General features: G+C 45.8%; 1 protein-coding gene across 4 annotated transcripts in view; it reads left to right on the forward strand.

Moving 5' to 3' along the window:
* Positions 1-27,788, forward strand: part of Hdac4 (histone deacetylase 4) — a 262,337-nt gene that overhangs the window by 107,877 nt on the left and 126,672 nt on the right. For all 4 annotated transcript variants that reach the window (XM_055616475.1, XM_055616477.1, XM_055616476.1 and 1 more), the window contains exon 3: positions 22,246-22,317. In XM_055616475.1, coding sequence (XP_055472450.1) covers positions 22,246-22,317 — 72 coding nt within the window. The remainder of the gene's footprint in view (positions 1-22,245; positions 22,318-27,788) is intronic.

Consider the following 27,788-nt stretch of genomic DNA (forward strand, 5'->3'; position numbering starts at 1 on the left):
CACACACACACACACACACACACACACACACACACACACACACACACGAGAGAGAGAGAGAGAGAGAGACAGAGAGACAGAGACAGAGAGACAGACTGACTGACTTCTGAGCTTTGAGTGTCTGCTTCTGTGGAATGGGGAGAGACTGCAGGTGTAGTGTTCCCTGGATGGTGCTTCTCTGCCTGGGTCACAGCCTGAAGAAGGCTGGCCTTGCACAGAGGCTGCTGACAGACTAAGGCTTCTCTGCATGTTCCTTGGTTTCCGGTGAGAATCTGCATCCCAGAGAAGACTGTGCCTCGCTCCCAGTGCAGTGGGCATGCCCTCGTACCCTTCCTGGGAAAAGGGAGACAAGGCTCATGTCCAGGTGGAGGCCACTATGGACAGGAGACCTGGCAGTTAGGCTGTTTCCCAGAATGACCTGCTGTGAGATGCCTATCCTGTAGGCAGTTCTGCACAGTTCGGGCTGTTGGAAAGAAGGGGAAGAGGCATACAGGCCAGAGAGGACTCTGCTTCAGCAGTGGAGGAGACACTGAAACCTTTACCAGACATTCTGCAACCGTGGTCCCCAAGGGTCGTGTGCTCTGACTTCTTTTCTCCTCGTTACATAACTTGATGCAAAAGTGTCCTCCCGTTTTGTGAAGAGGGCTCAGGACACCTGGTGTCTGTTTCTGGTCTCAATGTCACTCTCATTCTGATGGTGACTTGACACATCACACTTGCCCCCACTCTCCTAGTCTGCAGTTTGCTCTTCACAGAATAGTGCTGTGTATGTGCATGTGTGTTGGGGGGTTGTTCAGAGGAAACGTGGACTTCCATTCCATCTCATTGTCTTCCCGATTTCTGCAGACAAGGGTTCGGTGTCTTACTAGAGCTTGCAGTTTTTCAAGATTGATGCTATTTAAAGTTTTTTTTTTTTAAAAATTTACTTTTATTTTTGATTGTCTGTGTTTGTGGTATGCATGTGCACACCTGGAGCTGAATTTACACAGGGCTGTGGGTTCTTTGGCAGAAAAGTGTGTACTCTTAACCACTAAGCTATCTCTAGATCCGTCCTTGGCACCTGTAATTCTTTTATTGTTAGTTGCTGGATGTAGAAACACAATGCCATTTTGTGTATTGGCCTTTTGTTGACCTTCTATATTTTCTAATTACTTCTGGTCCTGATGATTCTTCATTCTCTACATGCCAATTGTAGGTGATGGTCATTTTGTTTTTCTTTATTTCCCTTGCCTTTAATGCTGGCTAGGTGTATTCCCAAGAGTGGTACAGAGGACATTCTCCTTTTGCGCTGGCCATGGTTGGAGTGAGAAGTACTTCCATTGTGTCCTTGCTCACTAAGATGCTCGCTACAGACCTTTGTTTATTCCATGCGGCGCGTCTGTGCATGCATGTATGAGAGGGAGGGTGGGGGAGGCGAGAGAGAGATAGAGACCTGTGTGTGTGTGTGTGACTGCCAGTGGAGAATGGTGGGTGTGTTACACTATCACTTCTGCCCTTTTTACCTCATTTAACCTGTGATTCAATCTGAAGGGAGGCTGGTCTCCAGGAAGCCCTAGAGAGCCTCCCCAACAGCATTGGGGTTCCAGGCACATGCAGCCACATCTAATTCCCTCCCCCACCAAACCTTGCTGGTAGAGATTTGAACTCAGATCCTTATGATTGTACAGAAAGTACTCTTAACCCATTGAGCTATCTCGCCAGTCCCCTTCGTTTGCTTTTGGGAGTACCCTTATCAGTTCAGGGTTGCGGGGATCTGTTCCAACATTTCTTTATGAGGTCCTTACCTCTCTGTATTGAACCTTAACAGTAAATGCTTTCTATGATTCTCTGTTGAGATGATGTGAAATATATTATTTGTTATATATATTTACAGTACATTAAACTATTATTTATTGACCTTCAACCCAGTTTAGTCATTACAAATGGAGCTGCAGCCCTGGCCTGGGAATTGGGGTAAGAGGATAGATGTCTAGGGGTTTTTGTTTTGTTTCTTGACTGAAAGAGTCCTATCCTTTTCTCACTTTAGTCCCTAGATTCCAACTCACAAAACTTGTGTTTAAGAGAAGGTCAGAGTGCTGAGGGGTCTGGAGGGTGCCCTGGGAGCCTTGTATGTGCTCCTTAGTAGAAATCTGCCCCAACTGCCAGGCTCACCCTGGGGCTTCATCTGCTGTTGTAACCCCTTCTATGTGTCTAATTTACCAGGACCTTTACAGATAGGCTTGATGTTTTCCAGCTTCTGACTGTTCTCCATGGGACGTTACCTTTAACCCTATTCTTGGTTGGTTGTTTTTTTTTTTATTTTGTTTTTGTTTTTTGTTTTTTTTTTTTGTTTGTTTTGTTTTTTGTTTTTTTTTTTTTTTTGTCTTAAATTTATTCACCAAATTGTGGTGGTTTTGTCAAGACCAGAAATTCCATCTGCATTTATTAGAGGAAATGGGAGTAGCATGAGGAGGTCTGTAGCCTGTGAGACAGTTACTAGGAATGAAAGTAAATCTGAGCTAATTGTTAGTGAGGTTATTAAAGTAGCTGGCCTGTTATTCATATAAAGAATTACTTGGGTGGATTATTTTGAAGATATCTTAAGTTGTGTGTATATGTGCGCTGTGTTTGGTATGTGCGTAGGAGTGCAGGTGCCCGTGGATACCAGAAGGGTCCTCTGGAACTGCTGCTACAGGCAGTTGGGAGCCGTCTGTTGTGTGCTGGGAACTGAACCCCAGTGCTGTGCAAGAGCATTACTGAGTGCTGAGCCGTCTCCCCGGTAGGTGGGTATTTTTGAGTTTTAGCAGAAAGAGTATGTGGGTGTACATACTTACTTTAAGGCAGATCTGACCGTCCACACGTTGTTCTCCTTGTCCTCACCCACTGGCTAGTGTATCTGATCGTGCTTTTCTGTACTTTTTAAGAGTGGAGTGTGCATCATGCCTTCGTGTTTTGAAGACCAGCTGTTGCTAGGTGTTCTTGGTTGAGTAGAGACTTGAAACTTGAACGCGTTTGAAGCCAGAACAACCTTAGATGGGTTTCTTTTCCTATAATCAGTTTCCTTATATATTATAGCCTGATTTGCCCACTCTCCTACCTATTCACCCATCTGTCCACTCTGCTTCTGTAAGTCATTGTCCCAGCATCATGGGTACAAAGGTCATAGCCTCACCCACCCACCCACTCGTTACCACCACCACCACTCACACACGCAATAGGAGCTCAGTGTCCATCTGCAGAGGTAGAAAAGAATTAGTGGAACAACTTTGAGAGGTTGGTGTTGACTAGATAGCTGTTTCCTTTTTGCCAGAGGTAGAGATTGTGGCTGGTGCTGAGCTAGAGCCCTGCTGGCCATATTCAGCTTTCCTTTTTAGTCTGTTCTTCTGAGTGGATTTTCCTGAAAATGACTCTATGAAGAATCTTAATTTCCTCCCAAACTTTTACAAAGAACGCGCTGCTCTCCCACCCCCACCCCCACCCCCTGCCCCCACCAGCTAAACCTCCCCAAAAAAGAGATTCTGGGATAATTCTTTTTCTCAGTGAGAGGGAAGCCATGGGATTTGCCCGCTCTCTGTTCTTTTAAAGGGCTGCTTGGCGTGTTCTGCTCTCTGAAAATCTGCTCTCTACTCTTAACAAGCAGCTGGAACTCAGTTGAGTCTCTCAGCACAAACTACAAAGCAATGGCAGTGGCTGTGCAAAACAGATGCTGTTTGCATTAAAATAAAAGACAAACATAATATTTGCATTAATACAGAATTATTTGCATAGAGTAGTTTATCCTTACCCAAGAGCTGGTTACTTTTAACTAAGCAATCTTTCGCTGATTATTTTTCACAAAGAGTTCTTTTTGCATAAGTGTGTCTGATTTCAAAGAAGGGTTCTTGGACATGCAAATGTGGTGTCAAGTGGCCTGTGTTGAGAATAGCCCATGTGCAGCCGTGATTGCTGTCACTCAAGCTCTTGGTAGCTTTTGTTTCCAAGCAAGGTTAATGACTGTTCTCTCCCTTAAAGTAGCACTAGACTGTTTCTGCAGGGTTTTACAGTCACTTGCTTGCTCTCTGTGGAAAGCAGCAGCCACAGTGGGCAGTTGGTGTCTCTGCCCTCTATTTTCAGGGACAGCTGCGCTTTATGTGATTCATTCAAGAATAAAGAAATTGGCACCAAGGAAATGATGGGCTCTTTAGAAGTGAACCACAGCCTGCTTCATCCTTTGAAAATATACTAATTTGGGTTTTCTGGTTTCAAAGTGGAGAGGGAAATTTTGTACTGGGGTATTTGAATTTATATAAGAAGCTAACAAGGTGTTTCAAACAGTGGTTTCAAACACCCACACAACACTCTGCACACACAGGAAATACATCTGAGGAAACATACTTGTGATAAAAGGTCTGGGTGAGCATGTGAACTTTGTGTTGTTTACTACACAGCTGTTTACGTGTTCACTAATGTTTTCTCTTAGCATTGCAGCGATCATCTCACGCCACCATGGACATGGCTTTTCCTCATTGTGAAATAATCCTTTAGTTATTTGGGCCCACGGTTTCGGAATAGTAAACGAATATTTTTAGTTTTATTTATTTTATATGTGTAAATGTTCTGCCTGTGTGTGTATATTTGTGCCTTATGTGCCTGGCTCCTGTGGAGGCCAGAAGATGGCATCAGATGCCCTCGAACTGTAGGTACAGGTGGTTTTGAGCCACCGTGTGAAGGCTGGGAACCGAACCTGAGTCCTCTGCAATAGCAACAAGTGTTTCTAACTCCTTAGCCACCTCTCTAGCCCCAGTAAACAATTTCTGTCTGTCTGAAAGTGTCTTTTCCCGACTCCCTGTTTCTCGAGTGAAAATTGAACTGGATACAGAAATGGAGTTAGCTACACCTTTCAGCAACTGGAGGGTTCTTCTGTATCTTTTATTCTTTTCCTGCTCCCACTGCTATTAGAAGTAGGAAGTGGACTCAGTTATCCTTCCTTTCCATTTCCTACCTCCAAAAACTCATTTAACATGTTGTCTTCAGATAGAGGAAACAGTATTTACGAACATTTGATCTTAACCAAAAGACCAAGCACCAAACCAGTTTCCCTTTCTTCCTGGGGAGCCTGCCTTACTGCCTTGGTGCCATATAGATATCTTTCTAGGTTGAGGTTTATATATTTTACTGAAAGGTGTCTAGAAGCAGGTTTGTACTTGTTTGTACTACTTAGGATTTAAAAAAAAATCAAATAATGTTTCTGAATTCTAGAATATTATCATTATTGAATATTATAGTGTCAGTGTTTCTGTTTTTAGTTTTTAGTTCAGTAACGTACATTAGGTCTCTATTGGCCGTCTTACTCATTTCTCATTACTCACTCATTACTTATCTTTGTTTATTTTTACGCTACATTCCAGTTATCTGTAGTCTTGTTCTCTATTTTCTCTCTATATCTAATCTAGCAATTCCAGAAAATCACTTTAATTCATAGTCTGTTTAAAAACTTGCATCTAAAAACTGCTTTACAAGAACCTAATTTCTTTTTTCTAGGTTTCTTTTTATTGTAGTTATTCTTTAACTCTTATTATTTAAACTTTAAAAATTAGATTTATATACTTTCTTTTATGTGAGTATTTTGCCTGCATTTGTGTGTGTACGCTATGTGTGTGCTTGGTGTTCATGGAGGTCAGAAGAGGCCACCAGATCTCTTGGGGCTGAGTTATAGATGGTTGTGAGTCAACATGGTGCTGAAAACTTAACTTTGTCCTCTGTAAGAGCAGAAAGTGCTCTTAATTGCTGGGCCATCTCTCTAGTCCCTTTAACTTTTATTATTAAGTATATAATATGTTTTAATTGAAAATATATTCTTTTCTCACATAATATATACTGAATATGGCCTCCCGCCTTCTGTGCCTCCCAGTTCCTCTCCACCTCCCTCCTATCTGGATTCACTCCCTTTCTGTATCTCATTAGAAAAGAATAGACTTCTAAGGGATAATAATAAAAGATAAAATATAATGAAATAAAACAAAAAGTATAACAACAAAGTTGGACAAGGCAAAACAGAAGGAGGGAAAAAAAGCCCAAGAATCAGAGCCCCCCTTGTTTGCACTCTGGGTCCCATAAAAGCACTAACTGGAAGGTATAGTATACATGCAGAGGACCTGGTGCAGACCCCTGCAGGCCCTGTGCATGCTGCTTCCGCAGCTGTGAATTAATGTGAGCTTTGAGTGTGTTCATTTAGAATAGTGGTTCTCCCTGGAAACAACCCCGATGTCCCTCAACGGAGGAATGGATGCAGAAACTGTGTTACATCTACACAATGGAATACCACTCAGCTATTATAAACAAGGAAATCATGAAATTTGCAGGCAAATGGTGGGATCTAGAAAAGATCATCCGGAGTGAGGTATCCCAGAAGGAGGAAAACACACATGGTATATACCCACACATGGTATATACTAGACATATAATATAGGATAAACCTACACAAATCTGTACACATAAAGAAACCAAGCAAGGAGGAGGACCCCGGGTAAGATGATCAGTCCTCACTCAGAAAGACACACAGGATGGACATTGGAAGAAGGAGAAAACAGGAAATAGGACAAGAGCCTACCACAGAGCGCCTCTGAAAGACTCTACCCAGCAGTGTATCAAAGCAGATGCTGAGACTCATAACCAAACTTTGGCAGAGTAGGGAATCTTATGACAGAAGGAGGAGATACAAAGATTTGGAGAGGACAGGAGCTCCACGAGGAGAGCGACAGTACCAAAATGTCTGGGCCCAGGGGTCTTTTCTGAGGCTGATATTCCAACCAAGGACCATTCATGGATATTACCTAGAACCCCTGCTCAGATGTAGCCCATGGCAGCTCAGTATCCAAGTGAGTTTTTTAGTAAGGGGAACAAGGGCTGGCTCTTTGACCACCTCCCCCCGAAGGGGGAGCAGCCTTGCCAGGCCACAGAGGAGGACAATGCAGCCAGTCCTGCCTGATGAGACCTTGATAAGCTAGGATCAGAGGGAAGGGGAGGAGGGCCTCCCCTATCAGTGTACTTGGAGAGGGGTATGGGAAAAAATAAGGGAGGGAGGGAGGGGTTGGGAGGGAATGAGGGAGGGAACTACAGCTGGGATACAAAGCAAATAAACTGTAATTAATATAAATAAATTAAAAAATAGAATAGTGTTTCTCAACTTGTGGGTCACGATCCATTTAGGTGGGGGTGTTGAACGACCCTTTTACAGGGGTTGATGTTGTAGAAAATTTAAATGGCTACTAATGTTTATTATTAAAGCCTAAAATTATTATGGCAGTTATCATTATTAACCCGCTACCGTGTCAAGAGCCATAGACACCTGTTGTATTGACATAAGCCTTGTTTTACCTGGGGCTGGCCAGATACTACCTCCTAATCTACCATGTGACCTCTCGGCTCACATCCCACACCAACTGCTTTAATCGTTCCTGTCTGGGCTGCTTCCCATCCAGTACCGCCATAAATGCTTGCACATGCTTGCCATCTGCACTGCTCGTCTGCACACCCTTCTCAGAGTTCAGTCCTCAGCCCGAGTGGATTCTCTACCTATCCCATGGTAGCTCTCCTTCCTCCTACCCCTGTCTCCCCTGCCCGTGATCCTTCTGTCCAGGAACCTTAGCTCCACCTCTCACTTCTGCCCTGCCCAGGCTTTAGCAGTTTTTATTAACCAATCAACTTTAAATTAGGTAGAGCAAGGTGTTCACAACAAGGGCAGGTGTATGTGAGACTGTACTCTGCTCATAAGAGACAGCAAGCAGACCTCAGGGAGCAAAATAATTAACAATCAAATACAAAGCACCAGACCATGCCGTTACAGGTTAATATCCTGCATATCAGATATTTACATTATGAATAACAGTAGCAAAATTACAGTTACAAAGTAGCAATGAAAATAATTTTATGTTTGGGGATCACCACAACATGAGGAACAGTATTAAAGTGTCCAGTATTAGGGAGGTTGAGAACCACTGATTTAGAGGGCCTTGCTTCTTGGTGTCCTCTATCTCCTCTGGCTCTTATACTCTTTCCACTTCCTCTTGGGGGGTGGGCAGGTTACCAGAGCCCTGAGAGGAGGGGTTTGATGGAGACTTCCCATTTAGTGCTCCAAGGTGTCTCAGTCTGTTTGTGTCCCTGCCCCACCCCAAATGTCTTGCTATGGATCTCTGTATTTGTTCCTAGCACTGTAGGAGGAAGCTTTTCTGATGCTGGCTGAGCGAGGCAGTTGTCTACAAGTATATCAAAATACCATTAAGAGTCATTTTATCACTAATTAAACAAACAAACAAACAAACAAAAAAGACCAGTACTATCTGGCTTTATCCTGTATCTCTGGGCTATCTAATCTCTGGTTCTTGGTCACTCAGGCAGTGTCAAGTTTGATCTCGTAAGTCAAATCGTTTATTGGTTGGTTAGTCCCACAAATCTTATGCCACCATTGCCCTAATATATCTTGCAGGTAGGACACCATTGATTAATCTGTAATAGAAATGTAAATATAAACTTATTTTATAACTTCTCTAAAATATAAACACTTAAAACACTTAATTAAAATTCATGTTTATATTCTTTCAGTTTCCTTACAATATTTGTTAATATATTTCAATTATTTTTTCTGTTTTTTTTTTTTTTTTTTTTTTTGTCTTCACTAATTTCTTTTATTGGAAGACCTCATCATCTGCAGTAGGACATTGCTCTCTGAAGAGTCATTGTTCTCTGTTTTCATGAGACTCTCAGGTTTCCCAGGTTCTAGACAAGTTTTACTTTAACTCCTGTACCTGGGGTTCCAGAAGTACAAAATTATGATCCAAGAGGCCACCCCCAGCATGAACACTGGCTTGGGGATCCCAACCTGCAGAGATTTTTTTTTTTTCTTCACTATTCCCTTCTGCTTTCCTAGCCTGGTGGAGAGAGTTCTCTAGGACAGCCAATGACAGTTCTGCCCTTCTCCTGGCATCACAAAGCCACTTGCATAGCCCACTAGGTGGACATGTGGCCCTCACCATTAGATGAGCGTTCTTAGCCTGGAGCTACACTGTAGTCCTTGAGTTGTGGTTCCCAGCCAGGTGGCCAGGGCCCTGCTACACTGCCCAAACCGTGGTACCACCCTCTGCAGTTACCATACGGAACCCACAGGCTGAAATCCACATCCTGTCAGTGACATTAGTGTAGTTCACAGCCAAGAGCAAATTGCTTCTCCTGGTGCTAGTTCTATCTTTAGAAGATTAAAATAGAATACAATACAATGAAGTCACTGTATTTTTAGAAGTGGATTTTGGTTGTCTAGAAAGAAATAATGTTATACCTTAGTCAGGCACAGTGTGGAGAAGTTGTAAGAGTCCATCCACACTGTGCATAATGGAAATGTATCAGTTGCTACAGCTTGCAGACCCAGGTAAACTGTCTTTGTTGGGGTGAGTCATGTGCTATGGGATTCTTGATTTAAGCAGCCAGGATGTAATTATCTTGCATGCACCTGGTACAGTGGGAGAGCATTTATTAGAGTCCAGAAAGCAAATAGAAGTGTGTGGAAATGGAGGCAAGGCTGAAGGCACTGGTTGCTCGTGGCCTTAAATAGTGTGTGGTAGGATGGAAGCTGCACACACATTGCCTAACATCTTGGCATTCGTGTGACATCTGATGTGTGTGTCCTTCCTTGTAAATATAATTATGTCTTAAAAAATTTAAAAGATATAACTAAGTCAATTTGCTCTGTACTTACACAAAAATTAAGGAAAGCGTTGTGGCATTTTAAAAGTTGACTATGCATTAGAACCCAAGAAAAACCTCCTATTTCCACTGTGCATAGCCCACCCTCAGAAAGGTCTGCAGCGATACCAGAGATCTAGTGGGGCTGCCAGTGCTGAAGGGGAGGCATCTGCCCTGGAGTCCATCCAGTCCTCTTGGTGACCCAAGTTTTTAAGGTCCATATGAAACCTGAGCTTCACAGTAGGGTCTAAACTGACTGGGGTAAGAGTCTTGTTTCCAGGGCCTCCATTTGCTTTGAACATGTCTCCTAGAACGCTTTCCAGTCCTTACTCTAGATCTTTTGCCCAGCATCTGCTGTAATGTGAAGCCAGCCTTAGCCCTCTAGAAGCCATCTTTCCAGTCAGAGCAGAGAAGCTGGTACACCCTGCTGGCTTCCAGGAAGAAAGCTCTTTTCTGGTAGCTTCCCCATGGAGAGGAGGGCTGATTGTCAGCAGCACTGCTGACAGCATATGTAGTTTGTAGATACTCCTAAGTGGATGGCCTGTAATGGAGCAACTGTGGGTCAACACACTCAATTTCTGTAGCAAAGTGAGATGTTGGAGTCTTAGCTGGTGAAGGCCCCCAAGCAACAGAGCAGGACTGCAGCCACCTGAGCCAGCAGAGGGAAGGCAGTGGCCTTGGACTCTGTGGAATCTCCAGTCACATTTGCATAGTCCATCTTTCTTTGTCACTCCCTTCCTTTTCAGCAGGGTTGCCTGAGGTCTTGGGTAGCATCCTCTCCTGGAGACCTGAGTGCTGGAGATAGAATGATGATTCTGCTTGGATGGTTTCTTCAAGGCCCCAAAGCCTGGAGGGCAGGCTTTGCCTTGGTCTGCTCCTGATAATTATGGTCAGAGCTGTGAAATTTAAGCAGGCATTTCATTTAGTAAGAGGATACCTTGACCCTCATGGGAACAAAGAACAGCTGTTTCTTCTGTTCTGCGACTGGACTGACTTGCTGCTGTTGCCATTATGGAGACACTGGTCCAAGAGATAGTATAGGTCAAGGTCTCACTTTCCGGACAAGAGGAGCACACCGAGACAGTGGTGCAGTATTTGGCCATGTCTCAGAGAACACAGGCCACAGTGAGGCAAAGGGGAAAACTCACATGAAACAACCAGCTCCATCTTCATCTCTGCACAAGCCTGGGGGGATGTATAGCATCTAGGTTGCAGTATACCCCGGCCTTTCGCTTTGCAACTCAGATCCAGAAAGAATAATCAGATAGAGCACTATTTCACAAGGCCGGAGCTTAGCCCAGGGTATGAAGGTATGTGCCATTGTTTAGGGTAGCTGGGAAGGGTGCTGTTGAAGCCTATGGGTAAGTGAACCAGGAACTGACATGTGGTCAGCAGATCAAGTGAAACCAAAGCCCACCGTGGGTTTTTTTAGGGATTGTGAGATTTGAGCCCTTGAACAAATCCTAAACATTGTGGTTTTGTTTTTCTGAGAAAATTATAATAATCCAAGGAAGATTAAAGTGTGGGCTCTTCAAAGTGCTGAATGGATTTCTAAGAGTCAGTACACAGTGCCATGTTCTTTTCCATGTGGGCTTAACGCCCTTGCCAGGCCTCTGCCTCCTGCATCTCTAGAAGTGGCATGACCTGGCCAAGCTGCATACAAGGCTACTAGCTAGTCCTAGTGGACAACTTTTAACAGTAGGTCCCTCCTAGGAGGGGAGTACAGCCCGGGGCTCTGGAAGAGCTCCCCAACCCTCTTTCCCATGCCCACTTTAATCTTTAGTCCCCTGGCTCTAGTTTACCTCCTTCAAGGCATATGAAATGGGCCTTTAGATCTACCTGAGTCCAGCGGTCCTCATCGTGGCTCTCGGACACACAACCACTCTCCTGACCCACTATGCTCTTCCAGACATCCTCTGCCTGTGGGTTCCTCCTCCTGGAGGGTTCTTTATGGTGCTCTTTGCATGACCCTTTCTTGCATGTCCTTCCAGATACGTGCTTAGAGGCCACCAGCTTCCGTGGGTCCCTCACATGCTCTGTCTAAAGTGGTAATGACTTGGTCTCCAGCACTGATTGCACAGAGCCCACACTATACCTTTTGGCTGCTGGGAGTTTGGGGTGCCAGGACTCAGTATTCCCTAGAGTGTATCCTTCAAATCCTGCCAGCTACCCAGCCAAGTCATCACTCTGTGTGAGTGTGTTTCTGGCCAAGTGATGCCATGCACACTGTGCTCAGTGCCATGCATGTGGATAGTGGGCTGAATGCTGCATGGGAAGCTGTTCTGCAACCTGATCATGCAGTGTGGGGCAAGGAACTGTCCTTTTCGCTGGTGAGGAACAAGCTCAGGTGAAGGAAGCACTTAGGCTATGCCTAACTGGTGAAAGCGTGAGCGTGACCTGTGAGGCTCCTGGTTCAGGACAAGGCAGTCTAGGAAAAAGAAATGTATTTTTAATGAATTGAAGCAAGTATTTCACAAAATTCGGGGAGAGAAAGTCTGAAAGTCTTTGAATCCAAGTGGTCTTCTGGTGGAGGAGAAAGTGCTCTTGGAGCCCACATTGGCCTCATGAGACCCCCATGGTCAGCCCACCCCTTGGGTACTTGCTGCCACTCCTGTGCTAGCCTCCCTCTTTCCTCCCGGCATCCAGGGCAGACCAGTCTTCCTGAAAGGCGTGTCCGTAAGCATAAAGAAAACACTGCCGGGCAAGTAGGGCTCACAGAGGAGGGTGGTAAAGGACGGGCACTCTTCAGCCACAGGGTGAGCTGCCTCTGACTTCCTCTAATGTCTACTTAGGGTTTATTGTTGTGGATTGGTGACTCATTCCTCTGAGCTGCTTGTTAACATCTACCTATTTTCTAGCTTCCTGTCCCTTAACCACAGACACCTTTAGCTAATTTGTGATGTTCAACAGTGTGGAAGGTGTTTTGGAGGCATGTTCATCCATAGAGCAGTCTTGGTCGCTGACTCATACTTTGCAGGGAGTCTTTCACTCCCGTCAGATGCTTTGGCACACATGGGTGGAGCACCTTAGGGAGGAGCTGGCCTAGGCTCTGGCTGAACTCAGATCATGAGCTTCCCTCTATATAAGTCAGCCTAACTCCTCATATCAGCCAGTCTTGATCAGCTCAACAGACGAGGAAGTCGAGCTGGAGGGTGGTTCTACAAGATTGATGTAGCTGGGCATGTCTGACCCCAAACCCCACAGGCCCCAGGTCACAGCCTTCCCTCTCTCCCCAAGCCCTCTTGAAAGGTGATACTTCTGAAAATAGGAGTTGGCAGGAAAAGAGAGGCTGCAGCTCCCACAGCGTCTCTTCCTACAGATGTTTGGAGCACATAAGGTCAGTTCTTCACCAGTAGCCATCAGAGCTGGGGCTGCATCTTTTCTTGATATAACTGTTCCTGTCCCTTGTGTCTGCCTGACTGAAGGTGCCTCTTTTGAGAGCTGCTGCATGTAGTCCAAGAGTCTATGGGTATTGCTGCACTATCCTTCATAGTTGTCACTCTCACTTGTCACACAGGTTCTAGGAGACACGAGCATCTCTTTTCCTCTACTCTGAGTAAAGTCCTGAAACCGTGCACCTCGTTAGTCCCCACACAGGGCATATGGACATGTTCTTCAGCATGGAGATGAATGCTGTTTGTAGAGCTATCTAGGAAATTGTGTTCTAATCTGTGAGCTCATTATAAATGTCTGATGAACCATCCTGTCCTCTGGGGTGGACTGTCCCAGAAAAAGAGAGCGAGAGAGCCATTCTGTAGCTACAGGGGAGGCTAGGACTGATAGGACTGGGCTGTGACATCCAGACAAAGATGCTTCTTTTGCATATTCCTTTGCATCCTTGCTGTCACACACCTGCTGGTTCGGTCAGTGCTTGCCGAGCCTCCAACACACCTGGCCCATGTGCTCTGTGCCGGAGCCCCTGGGGCTAGGCCAGGCCTGTTCTTCGAGGGACAGTGCCTGCCTGTGGATTTACTGTATTCTACAGATACTCCTCCTTGTTTCTAGAGCTTTTTGGTCATGTGGATACTGTCATTTTCTATATTTATATCTTCCTGAGTGGTTACCAGTCGTGGGTTCTTTGTGACTCAGACCTAATCATGCTTCCTTTTTGCATGCAGATTTAGGCTTCTGTGTGGTGTGTGAATGTCAGGGCAGAGGCTGTATTTTCATGCTTTGTCCAGGTTGCTTTGACTGAGCATGTCCTAGAGAGAGCATGGTCCTAGACAGTAAGCCTTCCTAGTAATTCGATAGAAGCCAAACATGCTACCTATACTAGGACAGAACTTTAAAGAGCCATGAATAGCCAGGTTAAGGGCCAGTCTGCCTGCTGGCACTTCATATCAGGCAGTCTCAGCCAACTCAGCAGAGGAGGAAGTCCAGGGGGAGGGTGGTTCTGTGAGATTGATAGAGGTGAGCACTGTATGTGCTGGTGGTCCTGGCTTTTGTGTTGTGCTCTTTTCACATCCTAGAAATTGAGCATCTGCTTATAGATTGACCATGGGCCAGGAGTATGCACTCACTGGTCAGCATGGTATTGGTGATACACCAGAGAACATGGGAACATTAGACAGAAAACAGGCTGGACAGATGGCATTGGTTTGAAGGAGGGAGGACCTATCTTTATTCTTGGCTGCTCAAGAAAAAAAACTCAAACACACGTAAAGAAAAGGTCAATTCATACACTAATCCCTGCTTCCCTTTCTTTAAGGCCCTGGGATTGTCTGCCATGCCTACTTTACACACCCTGCCTTATTTATATGTCCTGAGCATTTCAGGCAAATCCCAGACACCACCACACTCCCGTGTGCACTTAACAGTTTTAGAAGCTTCAGTGTGAAAGCAGTGCAAACTCACAGGCACTGCACTTCAGATCTTGAAGGTTGATGTTCCACTGGGGCTGTGCAGCCTGATCCTCTCTCAGTGTGGGGCCGTGGCAGTGCGCCCAACTCCCACTCAGCTCCCAGAGCACAGTGGCCAGGTGCCAGCGGTAGCGTACTGAGGTTAAGGTATCCATAGGTGAGAGCTGTGTGTCCTTGAATAGGCGTTTCCAACAGACAAAATTCATTGTCACTGGTGTTGCATTTTAATAGCTGTTCTTAAAAAAAAAAAAAAAGTCCCCCTTAGTCACTTGTTCAAAACAGGATAAGAAAAAAAATCATCTGTGACTGCTTCCCCTCCCCTTCCACCCTATCCCACTTCTCCCCACTGTGGCTGGAGCTGGTTGTGATTCTTAGGGGAAAAAACAGCAAGAACACCTCATAGGTTATCCTTGACATTTTAAATGTCTGCATGATTACCCCAAAGGAAAAATAGTGCTTAGAGAAAGAGATTCTTTCTTCCATTTTCATTTTCTCTAATAAATACACATAAACTATGTTGGGCATGCCTGAGGAATTCACGACACTTGCTCATTAAAGTTTAATTCCTATTAATGGGCAGATGCGAGCTTTATTATAGAACTTTGGTATTTCTCAATAACCTGTGTGGCAAGAAAAAGCAGAACTTAATGGATTGGGGCACTCAAGGCTTTTAGTGAAATTCACACAGGGAGGAGCTGGGTTTATTGGAAGCTGAGACTGGTGTTAGCTGGCTGTGCAATGCCGCCTTGCCTGGAAGGGACTTGGGGGCTGGAGTGCCCAGCACAGGACAGGGGTAGGTCTGCTGGTGGGGATCTGGAGCTGGACATTTCTGTGTCTGAGCCATTTATGGTAAACTTGTATAAGTTAACTGAATGGTATATATTGGTACCAGCAGGATCCCACCAATGGTCACATGGGACAGGGCCAAAGGACAATGGCCATATGATGGACTAGATGAGTGGTATGCTGGCCACTAAATCCAAACAAATCGAATAAAGCCACACTAAATACACACAGGGAGTAGAGTTGTCTGTGACTGAGCTGCTGGGTGAGGAAGTGGTGAGCAGTGCCAGCGCTACAGAGGCCGCAGGCTGCTGTTATCATGGCCAGGGCTCCTAGGAGAAGGGGAGTCTCTTCACTTCTATTTGGGCAACAGTAAGCCATTTGTGTTCCTTCTTTGTTCAGTGAAACAACTCATTTTTCATGTTTGTTATTTTTTTTTTGTCCTAGACTGTAAGAACTAACCTATTTTTTTTTTCAAATTGAATTTGAGTGTGTGCCTTTGTGTGCACATGTGTATGTGTGTTTGCATACATACAACACACATGAAGGTCAGAGGACACTGGGCATTAGCTCTCCTTCCAGCATGCGGGACCCAGAGATTGAACTCAGGGTGTCAGGCTTAGGGGCAGCTGCTTTTACCCACTGAGCATGGAAGCCATGTTTACCCTTGTTATCTAGACACACATATATACACAGATATCCTTAACCAGGAATTTCTCACTTTCTAATCAAGTCAGATTTTAGTTAAATATCAGCAGTTCTGTGTCCTGCAGCCTCACACCCCAGAGTGTATTGCAGTTACTCTCAGAGCCACAGGGTTCCAGATATAAAGTGACATTGGATGCCTCCTTCTGTCCCTTGTGCAGTAAGCCAGGCCATGGCTGGGTGGCAGGAACAGATAACACAGGGAGCCAGGGTGGGTCTGAGAGGAATGGGATCATTTCCTGTGTGTGTAGCAAGAGCTGAGCTCTGTTAGGCCAGGGCAACAAGGACAAAGAAGGAATGAGAGGGGTCTGTAGTTACCCTGCTTTGGAGACGAGCAGACACGTGAGGTGCAGCCCCTGGCTCCCAAGATTGTATGTACATGGCAGAGCCCAGCCTGGAACTATGTAGGTATGTAGCTTTCCAGGTCCTTTATAACTGCTTGAACCTGAAGCCATGCAGGCAACATCCGACCTGGTCCTACATTTGAACCTGTGTGTCTGACTTTTTAGGTCTGGCACCTGCCACCCTCTGCCCGTGTGGTGCTCCTTGTCGACTCCCATCATCTGAGATGCAGGTGGGGGAAGAAAAGTGCATGTAACTTTTTGTGTATGACCTGTACTTAGTGACATTTCCTAAGGTCACAGAATGGATGGGGAACCAAATATGTATTTGACAGTGGCGAAATGGACCTCAGTCATGGGGGTGGTCAGCACTCGCACAGGTAGTTGGCACTTTGTAGCTGTTCGCTTGACTTCTGTTGCTGTGACAGAGTACTCCAGACTTGGGTGATTTACACAGAAGTTGATGTCCTGCTCTCTGGCCATTCTTTGGTGAAGGAATGGTGCTCTAGATAACATGGTGGAAGTTAGGTGTCTAAGCATGGCAGGAGAGCTGGCTGTCTTTATAGCAGCCATGTGTGCACTGATTAATCTAGCCCTGTGAGAAAGAAGCCAGTTTCTTCAGCAGCACTGATCCCTCCTGCTGGCCCAGTCTTCTTTCCAGTGCCTTCCACCACACTGAACTGTTACCTTGAAAATCATGTTTCTGCCTGTAGTTTGGGTGGGCAAACCATATTTGTGTCATAGAAGTGTCCATGGTGTGATATGATAGGAATAGCCAGTCATTCGCTGTCTTCCTCTCAAATCTACTCATGAGAATGAGGGAGGGGCATGACTGGACCAGTCCTGCCAGGGCCATCAGAACCTAGGAAAGCCTGAGAGGAACCTGGGGAGATAGTAGAAAGGGAACACACCATCCATTACTGTAAATGTCTCAGCTTTTCCTGTATCAGACTGTCTCCTACCAAGTAGCTTCAGTATATTAATTTATACTTTTTCTTTTATGATCGTGACAATGAGTTCAAGTGTGGTCCTAAGCCTGAGAAAAGTCTGAAAGGCTTAACTCCAGAGTCGGGAGGATTTCAGGCCTCACTAACTTCTTACTGTCTCTGGCCTTTGACTTTTCTCTTTTTTAAAACTTGTCTTTTTCCTGAGGGAAACAACATTGGCTGCATTTGAGAAAAAGAATGTCACCTATTTCCAGATGGAAGGAGAAGTTTCTCTGCATTGGATCAGTACAGTAAAGTTAGCTACATTAAGCAAACATACCTGCTTAAAGATCTGTCTTGGCAAACCAGAAACACCTGGCAGCTTCCCCAGCATGGTAAAAGTTAGCAGTTAGAAACTGACAAGAGGTGCCAGTGCTTCTTGCCAAAACATCACTGCCGGGAAGACTCGCACAGGCCACTGTTCTTGACCACTGTCCTTGCGCCATTAGTCCCAGCCCAGTACTGTAAGCAAAGGTAGCACACGCCTGGAGTAGGGAGCAGCAGGACTGTCACTTTCCATGTGGAGAGCTTGAGGGAAGCTGTGCAGGTAGAAGGGGAAGAGTTTAGTGAGATCCATTGCCTATCTGCATCAGCAACTGTAACAGAGAGTTAGAGTATTTAAACAACTCAAACTTGTATGTTCTGATAGTATCTTAACTGTTGTAATGAAAATATCAAGACACCTGTGAAGACGCCCAAGTCATTCGAGAGTTTGACAACGAACACTTTGAAGCAGTTGTGGGAGACTTGGCAGGGTCACAGGTGCTTTCCTGTGACTGTGCCAGTGCAGGGGCCGCCATTGCTCTGGTTGACTCTGGGCAAGATTGTTGGTCTCTGCTTTGCCAAATATGTACAGAGCTACGGGGGGCGGGGGGGGTGTGATACTGGGCACAATGTGGGCGAGCCTGCTTAGTACCGAGATGCCAGCTGCAACAGAGCATTCTGCTGACTGTCGTGAAGGGTCATACCTCTTGCTGTTCTCACGAGAAAACGAAACCCAACCCAGAAACTGAGCATTGTACTTCATGCCATGTGCAGCACACAGGATACAGTATTACTGCCCTACTGTGAACAGCTGAATAAGGAAGGCTCATGAAGGAACCCGAAGGAGGAGAGCCAGTTCACCCATGAGCTGCGCTCTGCAAGCGACCCAGGGTGGTTCAGTGCCCTGGAAGTGATGTATGTTTACTGGTGATCCTCTTTTCAGACTTGCTTTTTACCTGGGAGGCAGATGTGCCATATCACAGTTGTGCCGAATCAGTGATTGGATTCCAGCTATCCTGAGGTTAGTCCTCAGAGATGTGACAGTGCAGGGCTAGGAATTTGGACGCCATTTCTAGAGTGCAGTAGTCTTCCCAGGAAAAGAAGAACAGGGTACGGCCTTTGGTGGAGATCCTGGAAGTCCTTGGGATTCCCTGAGCAATAGGATGTCTTTCATTCCTTTTCATCCCTATCCAGTATAGGCTAGAGAAGATGACCTGGAGTCTGAACATGGAGAGACTGAGATTCCAGAGTTGGAGCTGCCAGTCCTACCCACCGGGCCTGGTGTACAAAATTGGGGGCGGGAGAGCTAGAGATTGGTTCATAAAATCTCTTGACTGGTGATGTTGAGCTTGTTGCCAGGTCAGTGAGCCAGGCAGAGGATGAATAATCGCTATACTAGTTTCATTTCTGTTGCTGTGATAAAACAGCTTAAGAGCAACTCTTGGGAGAAAGGATTTATTTGGCTTACCCTTCCATCACTGAGAAATCAAGGTGGGAGCTTAACAGCTAATCACAATACCCATAGTCCAGAGATCAGAGAGAAAGGAATGCACCTGTGCTTACTGCTTCTGCTCGGCTAGCTTTCTTTGCTTTCACACAGTTAGGGCTGCCTACTTATAGGGTGGGTCTTCCTACATCTACTAACAGTCACAGTCCCTCACTGTGGACATTCCCACAGGCTTACCTGCTCTACATAATTCCTCATTAGGATTCTCTACCCATGTGATTACAGATTGTCAAACTGACAGATAAGACTAATGTCACAACCAACCCACCTCTCTGGGGATGGGACTTCTATACCTGGGAACTTTGGGCATCATGTACCTCTTTATATGGGTGTTCATTTTTATTCTTAATTAAAAAATCTGCAGTGCAAAGACAGTTGCCCCCTTATCCATGAGGTTGTGTTTCAAGATGCTCAGTGAAAGCTGAAATCACATAGAATGCTCACTCCTCTATGTGCTAATTTTCCTGTCCACATGCACCAGTAATAAAGTTTAATTCACAAATCAGGCACATCAGGAGTGTAACAGCTCTGTTTTGTGTGTGTGTGTGTAACATATACATATATTATATATATTATATAAGTTATGTGTGTGTGTATATGTATTATATATATGAGCAAACATAACCAAGTGTTTTATAAGTTCTGTGTGTGTCATCTTTCAAAGCACTGTCCTGTGTGCCACTCACTCTCTTGTGATGACGATGAGATGGACGGAGAGGCCTTTGCAGCTTCTCCTTGGTGTGCCTGAATTGCTTACATGACTGTCTTGTGCATTGTGGCTGCTGTTAAGTAAAACAGGAGTTACTTGAATGCAGATTTTCCAGTACCATGGCAGTTGATCTGGTAACAGAAACAGCTGCTGAGTAACTGAGTAACAAGTATCCCCATGTGGATATGTTGGACAAAGCTTGGCTCACTTTGGGCAAGATGGAGGGGAGAACTCAAATTTTCATCTGGCATTCAGAATGACATGTAATTTAAGATACAAGGTTTTGTTGTTGTTGCTGTTGTTGTTTGTTTTCTAGAATAAGCTGTTTAATATTTTAGACCTGAAGTTCCCTCATTCTCTACAGTAGTGTCAGTGTGAACAATAGTCCGATAGTGTTCAGAGTTGAATCAGAAGATGTCACCCAGCTGGTGGCAGAGTTGGTGTGTGTCAGGACACAACATATGCTATTCTAGGAAAGGCTGTAGCATGTCAGGCTTAAGTCTGACTTTTTTTGTGGTGTCCATGTTATCTCCTCATTGTATTGTAGCCTGAGGTGAGGCAGCTAATTTGTTTACACAGTGAACAGCATGCTGAAGGCTAAGTGACATACACCGTTAAAAGCCAGGAGAGCCTGCATATGGGCTGAGACTTGCTCACACCACACGGTGAAAATACTCACAGAGACTGTGTCTGTATAACTTCCAGTATGCATCAGCCACTTGGAAATGTGATTAAGTGTCTTGCAGGAGTGTAGTAGGTACTATTGTGTATCATCTAGAGTCCTTGGGCCCTCAGCTCAGGGCAGACATCAGTTCAAGGCTAAACTCCAGGAATAGTTTTCATGCCTTCTGTCATACTGTGCCAGGATTGGGAGTGCTCTGAACTGGTCGGCTACTAAACCTAGGCTTTTCCCAGACAGAAGTGTAAGGCGGACATAGAGAAGACTGGTGGAGGCTTTCTGTTGATGCCCTGGTGGCAAGAACAGGAAGAACCCTGAGGGCTCCTCAGAGAAAGGCAGGCTGTAAGTTTCTTCTAGAGCATCTTACTCCTTTCTACAATGGACACATACTTCCTTGCAGGAAGGAAAGGCTTAGGAAGTTTTTCGGCCCCTTGAGGTTTCTTTTTGAGGAGTCCAGCCTCTGGTCAGACTGTCTCCGGTGGCATGGTCGTGAGTTGCCTGAGAAAGTCTGTAAATGGCAGGGTGATTGTTTGGGACTAGTGGTTGCCTATAAGGTGTGCAGTGACCTCTCAGTCTTCCTGCTGATCCCTGGAGCATGGGCCGTAGTATCCAGGCTTAGATAGGCTTAGAATGCTGCTTTTGACCATTATAAAATGCTAAAGCTGCTAGAACTAGGGCGAGGGTTATGATTGGTGGGAAAGGAGCTGGCTGACACTTCTGTTTAGTTCTGAGTGGACAGAGGAGCAGTCCCATTCTGTCTCCTGTGTGATTCAGTTGGCCTCCTGCATGTTGCTGTCTCTCTTCTTTGGAAGGGCATGTTTTGGATTTGAGGCTTTTGTCTTCAGGGTTTGAATTTCTCAGAGGACACACAGATTGGCTTCCCCTTCTTGGCCTGACCCGTGTTCTGCTTTGAAATCTGGTCTGTGAGAGCTGCGTGAGTGTCCTGTGAAGTTACTGTGTGCCTTTGAAATGAGTCATGGGTGATTGCTGCTGCAGGTCTGCAATGGTATGTGTGTCACTGCAGAGCACTTAAAACCACTTGTCACCGCCGATTTTAAAGGGAAAGTCTGGTTCTGTGAGGTTTTGTGGGTCTTCTTCCCGTGGTGTGGGGGGAACGCGTAGGTCCGGGGGGGGGGTCTACATCCACCCAGTGCCAGGCTTTGGCGGTGGGCAGGTTCCAGTCTCCTTTTTGCCTCAAGTCAGAATAGCTGGATTGGTTCCTGAATATGGTCTAAAAATGGATTTCAAAGAAATGATTGTGTAATCTGTGAAGCCACTGGTCTGGCAAGGCATTCCCCGGGCCTGCTCGGAGTACCCCAGCGTGCTGCTTCCTTCTGACTGCCGTGCACACCCCAGCTTTGTTTGTTTGTTTCAAAGCCCAGACCCTTCATTGTTATCTTCCAAGAGGGGGGACTCTTTATTTTGTTGCTTGTGGACTCTGTAGAAAAGCCCAGTCTGGGCTAGCTAGTAAGTGAGCCATGCTAGCTCCACCAGATGCCCTCAGGCAGGAATCCCAGTTCACCATATCTCACTGGAGGCTGTTTTGATTATTCTACAAAGAGCTTTTCATTTTTCTCTGGCAAGTAAAAACATTCTGTGCTGAAATTGAAACTCTCTTCTAAAAGAAGGAGAGGATACATGTTTTCCAGTACCATCGACTGCAGAAAACTTTCTGCTCAACTCTCTGTTTCTGAAGCCGGTGTCTTCTCTGTTCCTCAGATGGACTTTCTGGCCGAGACCAGCCAGTGGAGCTGCTGAACCCTGCCCGTGTGAACCACATGCCCAGCACCGGTAAGTCTGCACACGTGTGCTTCAAGTCCTGCGTTACTGAGGTAGTATGATGGGAGGCGCAGGTCACTTTAGAAGTTGGAAGTGTGATAGTTGCTGAATGCTTTGGGTTTGGTGCATATTCAGATTGCATTTCAAGTATATTTGGTGCCCGAGCTTTTCCTTGCCTTTCCCACCTGCCACACCATTGGATTTATATTGAGCACAGAGAGCAATAAATATTTCATGAACATGTCCACTTTTTAAAGTTTGACTGTTTTGAGAAGTTTTGACTTTCACTTTCTATCAAGTGTAGTTTGCTGAAGTAATTTTGTCTAACATTTTTGAGATAGTTTAATAGTACTTGCCTAGTGTAGAATGAGATACAAGTTTCTTGCATGCCCTGGTGGGCTATGAAATAAATGGTAAATAAATAGTTTTTAAGAAAACCAGAAGCAGGCTTTGTGTTCATTTTTCTGCAATGAAAAATGCACCCTGGTCTTTGAGAGCCTGCTGCTTGGTGTGAGGCTAAGCCTTGGCTTGCCAGACACTCGCCTGACGTGCCCCAGACGGCTGCTGTCACTGCATGAATTCTGTTGTCGAGTACCTGGGTTTTGTTTTCTTGTTCCTCAGACATGGATGATGATGCTTCCCTGCAGAGTTCTCACTAAGCTCCAGTATATGTGTCAGCTTTTTAGTCGTTCCTCGATAAATGTCGTCTCTTAATGTCACGCTGACTGGTACTGAAGATGGCGTGGGATGTAGCTGTGACGTGCCAGCTCAACAGCCAAGTGTTTTCTATGCCCATTATCCTTGGTTTCTTTTTGCTCTCCAGGATGGTGTGTCATCAAGGGTTAGCACATAGAATTCACTCTTCTCCTTTGCCTCTGCAGCCAGGCTCCCTCATTTCCTAGCATGCATGTCAGATCTTTGCAGTATTGAAGGTCACAGTGTTTGCAGCATGGTTGTGAGCCCATAAAAAGAAGCAGTGAGAGTAGACAGGGAGAGGCATGTATCCACAGGGTGTATGGAACATCTCATGAAGCCTGCATGCTGACAAGTATCTGAGAAGCCATTACCATAGAAGGCATGATTACAACTTTGTTTTTGGTCACTTGAACCAAGTAGGAAATACCTAAAAGAAATAATAAGATTAGGCTACAAAAGACCTCGAAAATTGATGTGAAATGTCTTTAACATTGCATTTTTATAATATGATACAGAAACATTTTAAATTGTGCTTTGTGCCTTTATTAGCTTGTGCCAAGTTCCTGATAATTGAATTAATCTTACCAACTTTCTGACATGTCATGAGTGTGTGTCCCATCTAAGCAGACATCCTCTCAAGTAGGGAAAGTGTCCAGGCAGTCCTTCTCCTTGCCAATCACATCTCATGTCTAGACCAGTCCTTGAGCTGCATTTATGAGCACAGGAAACTTCTGGTGACGATAAACAAGCTTGTTATTTTATAGCGAGAATTATTAGGGCTGGATGGTGCCCTTACAGTTTTCTTTGCTACCACCTGCTCCCTTGGTAGAGTGCTGAAGAGTGCTCAAATTAGAGTTTTTCTTGGGAGTATAAGACTTTTTCTCCCAAAGAGTTCCCCAAAGGCAGCCCACCCAGGCTTGCCCTTCCCCAGCTCAGAGTAGCTCTGCTCTGCTCTTTCTTTCTGCAGTGCATGTTCAGGTCCCAGTTCTTCTCCTCTTTCGTTAGGCTTTGGGCTCAGTGCTGAAGGAAGCAGAGAAGGATCTGTCCTGAGCCTACCCGGGACACCATCTTGTGTTCCTGTTGCAGTCTGGCTTCTTCCTTGGTTAGCCTGCTGCTTACCTCTGAGTTCTTCCATCCCAGCCTAGCGGCTTTGTGACGGTGTCCCTAAGCAGTAAATTGTTGCAAAGGAAGCAAGCGGCTGACTCAGGAAGACCAGTGGGCATGCTAGGATGAGAGAGTCATAAAGGCTTCTTGGTAGATGGAATCAGTAAGGGGGACGGTGTTGGCAGTAGCCTAGCAGAGGGATCTAGAGTGGTGGGTTACCAAGTATGGAGTAGAGCACCTGACAATATCTCTTATGCCCGTCAGCCCTCAACATAGCCCTGGGCCCACCTAACAGGGTAAGCGACTGGCTAAGATGTGAGGTAGAGCTGATGTGTTGTTGCTGATGGGACTGGTTGAAGAGCTGTGCTTGGGGTGCTTTCTGGCTATGCAGCTGCCTGCTGTCCCTGTCCCCAGTCTCCTATTCTCTGGGGTCATGGTACTGTCTGGTTTTTTTCCCAGGTGTTGTCTGTCTGTCTGGGCTCTGCCTTCAGTGATGACAGTCTTATTCTAACCTGCTCTGGGATATGTGCTGAGTGTCAGCATCCTGGGGCGGAAGACCAAATGTCTCACAGGTAGCCTTCAACCTCCACTCAGGCCTGCTTCAGCTCTGTGTTTCTTCCTTTAGAATGGGATCTCTGGGACAGTGGCATCAGTAAGGGGAGCCAGGTAGCCTGCGCTCTCTGAGCAGGTGGCTGTGACGATGCCCCGCTTCCTGGTGCTGCTCTTGCTGTGCCTCAGAGCACTTTGTGGTAGAACCCACAGCATGTTTCCCAAGGCTGCTGCTGGCTGTTGAGCCAGTCTGTATCTGAAGTGATACTGTCCCAGAACCTGTCCACCTTTTATCTAACTTCTGGTATGTGGTGTGCTTGCCACTGTGTTACCGTCCATGCGCATTTGGTTTGTATGGGTCTTGCATCTCTTTAAACAACCCACCTACCACTGTCGTGTTCGCTGCCGTTGTTTACCAGAAATGCTGCTGGCTTTGAATACACCTTGACTGCCTGAGCTTCTACCTCATACCTCAGGCCTAGAAGATCCTGTCCTTCTCTGCTCTGCCAGCTTGTTTCCCAATTGGGTTTCTTTGGCACCTCAGTGCCCAGGGAGGAGGAAGGCAGCCTTCCCGTTTGGGTGGTCCTTACACTTTTCATGGTGGTCCACCCATTCACTTGTATGTCGCTGCTACTGCAGCTGCAGCTGTAGACCAGAAAAGCCCTTGTCCACCAAAGGGTGTTGCATGAACACTCAGGTGGCTGTCCAGAGCACACAGTTCTCGCTGTGTCGTGTGCTCCCAAAGTCTCAGGTCCCCGGATCCCAATGTCCTGAAACTGGAACTGGTGTGTGTGTGTGTGTGTGTGTGTGTGTGTGTGTGTGTGTGTGTGTGTATGTGTGTGTGTACAGGTGTGTGTTTTGTGAGTGTGTGTGGTGGGGCTATACATACGGGTGGGTACTTGTTTGTGTGCATCTACATGTGTGTGCCAACTGTCTGTGTGTGAGATAAAAGGTCAACCTCTTGTGTTCTTTTGCACCCATCTTTACTGATCCAGACTCTATAGGTCTGGGATTAGACTAGGCTGGCAAGGCTCAGGGGCCCTTCTCTCCTCTTCCTCAGCTCTAGAATCGTATGTATGTACTCACCACCATGCTCAGCTTTTTACATGGTTTCAAGAGCTTAATCTCAAGTCCTCATGCCTGCACGATAAGCATTTTACAAACTGCTAAGCCATCTCTCTATAACATGCTCCCTCCTCCATTTCTTATTTTTAAAAAGATATTTTTTTTTTTTTAGATGTAGTGGCCTCAGGAGTAACCTTTAGATCAGTGTCATACAAAGGATGGAGAACTGAGTTGCATTTTCCATGGATGCTTTGAGAATTGCTGGTAGTTAGAGCAGAAAGGAAGGGTCTGCTTCAACTGTCATTTATGACAGGACTAGTATGCAGAGACAGGTTTGTGCACTGTAGCATCATTTGCACTCAGAGCACTTTCAATCTGTGCTTATTATCAATTTTTATTATAGGTTTTAAGACTGGTGTTTCAGGATATGCAAGAGGACCTTGTCAACGCTTGCCCTCCTTAGGTAGCTGGGATGTGGCATTAGTTTTCAGTAGCTACACGTTAGCCTCGCATGCTCCCCACTCCTAACACTTGATTACACTAAGGGAGAATTACCTGCGGCTATACCCTGCACACCTGACTGGACCAAACTCTGGTCCCTGTGTTCCCAAATGGCTCCCTTGCTGTCATGTGGAAGCAGAACCCCGTTTCTTATATAGATCAAGGGGCCTCTTGACAATGGGCAAAGTGTTTGGCTGGAGCGGAGAACAGAAGCAGAGAACAACCTGTCAGGTTGGTGAAGAGCTTTGAGGTATGGGCTACTAGCTCTATCTCATTAAGGCCTCCTGAGCACTTAACATCCTGGGCTGTCTTACTTCTTTCCTCTGGCATCCCTGGCTGCACCCCTCCTTCCGTGTTTCCAGCTGGGCTATGTCTGTTGACTGAGCAGAGAGCTAATGGGAAAGCTGGGTCAGTCTGGCCCTAGCACCTCTAATTGCCTTCCAAAAACCCATTTCTTTTCTTCAGATTCCCTGCCTTTGTGCATATTTGTATTCTCTCATCCTTGTACCACCTCCCCTGTGTTTATTTGGATGTTCTTAGTCTTCTTGGGTTGATCATTTAGCTCATTTATTTTGGCCTTTTGGATAAAAGAGTTTAGGTCATCCCCCTGTGGGTAGGGATGAGATGGCTGTTGATAAGTTCTGATTGTGGTGTTTAAGTTGTAAAAGCTGTTACATCAATACTTTGTAAACATTTATGTTTTGCAAGAGTGTTATTTTGAAATGTCTTTGAGTTCTTAAAAAAAAAAAAAAGGTACTTAGGTGTTTCTAAAATCCAAAAGTACGACTTTTCCAGGAGCCCTAGTTAAGATGCTTAGCTTTTTGTAGTGCGTTGGAAGTTACGGAGGCTCTGGATTTGGAGACAGCTTGTCGTATGGTCTGCTTTTTGAGACTTGAATGTGTCACTTGTGTAGAATGGAAGGAAAGGGCAGGGACTGAGTGCCATAGGTGACTAGGTGACAGCACAGTGAGCAAGATGGACCCTTGAGGGCTCTCTAGGAAGCTGTGGGGTAGCTCACTCTACTCACTCATTCCTGCGCCTGGGCTCTCTTGCAGCCAGGCTCTGTCCTAGCTTTTGAGACATGTGCATGGGTGACCCAAGCAGAGATCCCTGATTCTGTAGCTCTGGGTTGTGCCTAGAGGAAGGAGTAATTAAGGCAGAAAGTGAACGCTAGACAGGAGGGGGCAGGGGCAGGGGAGGTCAGGATCTTACTAGGGTGCTTAAAGTTCTCTGGAGAAGCTAACATGATTTCAGATGCTTTGGGTGTGGTACTAGATACCCTAGTACCTGTCAGCAGGAAGGAGAGGCAGGGCAGAAAGGGTGCTAGCCATGTGATGGCACCATTACCAGACACTTGCTGGTATCCTAGGCTGTTCTGGGCATTGATACAACCTGGCTGTTGCTGTGAAGGGGCATGGTAGCCCACTTGGCACAGGGGCACCGGGGATGAGACCAGAGACAAACTAGATGGGATAGTGGCATGGCTGGCAGGTAGATTGCGAGTAAAGAAAATTACTGGGGCCAGAAATCTGGCGGTCAGTGTGATTCTCGGGTGATGCCTCCACTCG

Source organism: Psammomys obesus, unplaced genomic scaffold (assembly GCF_907164565.1).
Source record: "Psammomys obesus unplaced genomic scaffold, mPsaObe1.curated_primary_1811, whole genome shotgun sequence".
Lineage (NCBI taxonomy): Eukaryota > Metazoa > Chordata > Mammalia > Rodentia > Muridae > Psammomys > Psammomys obesus.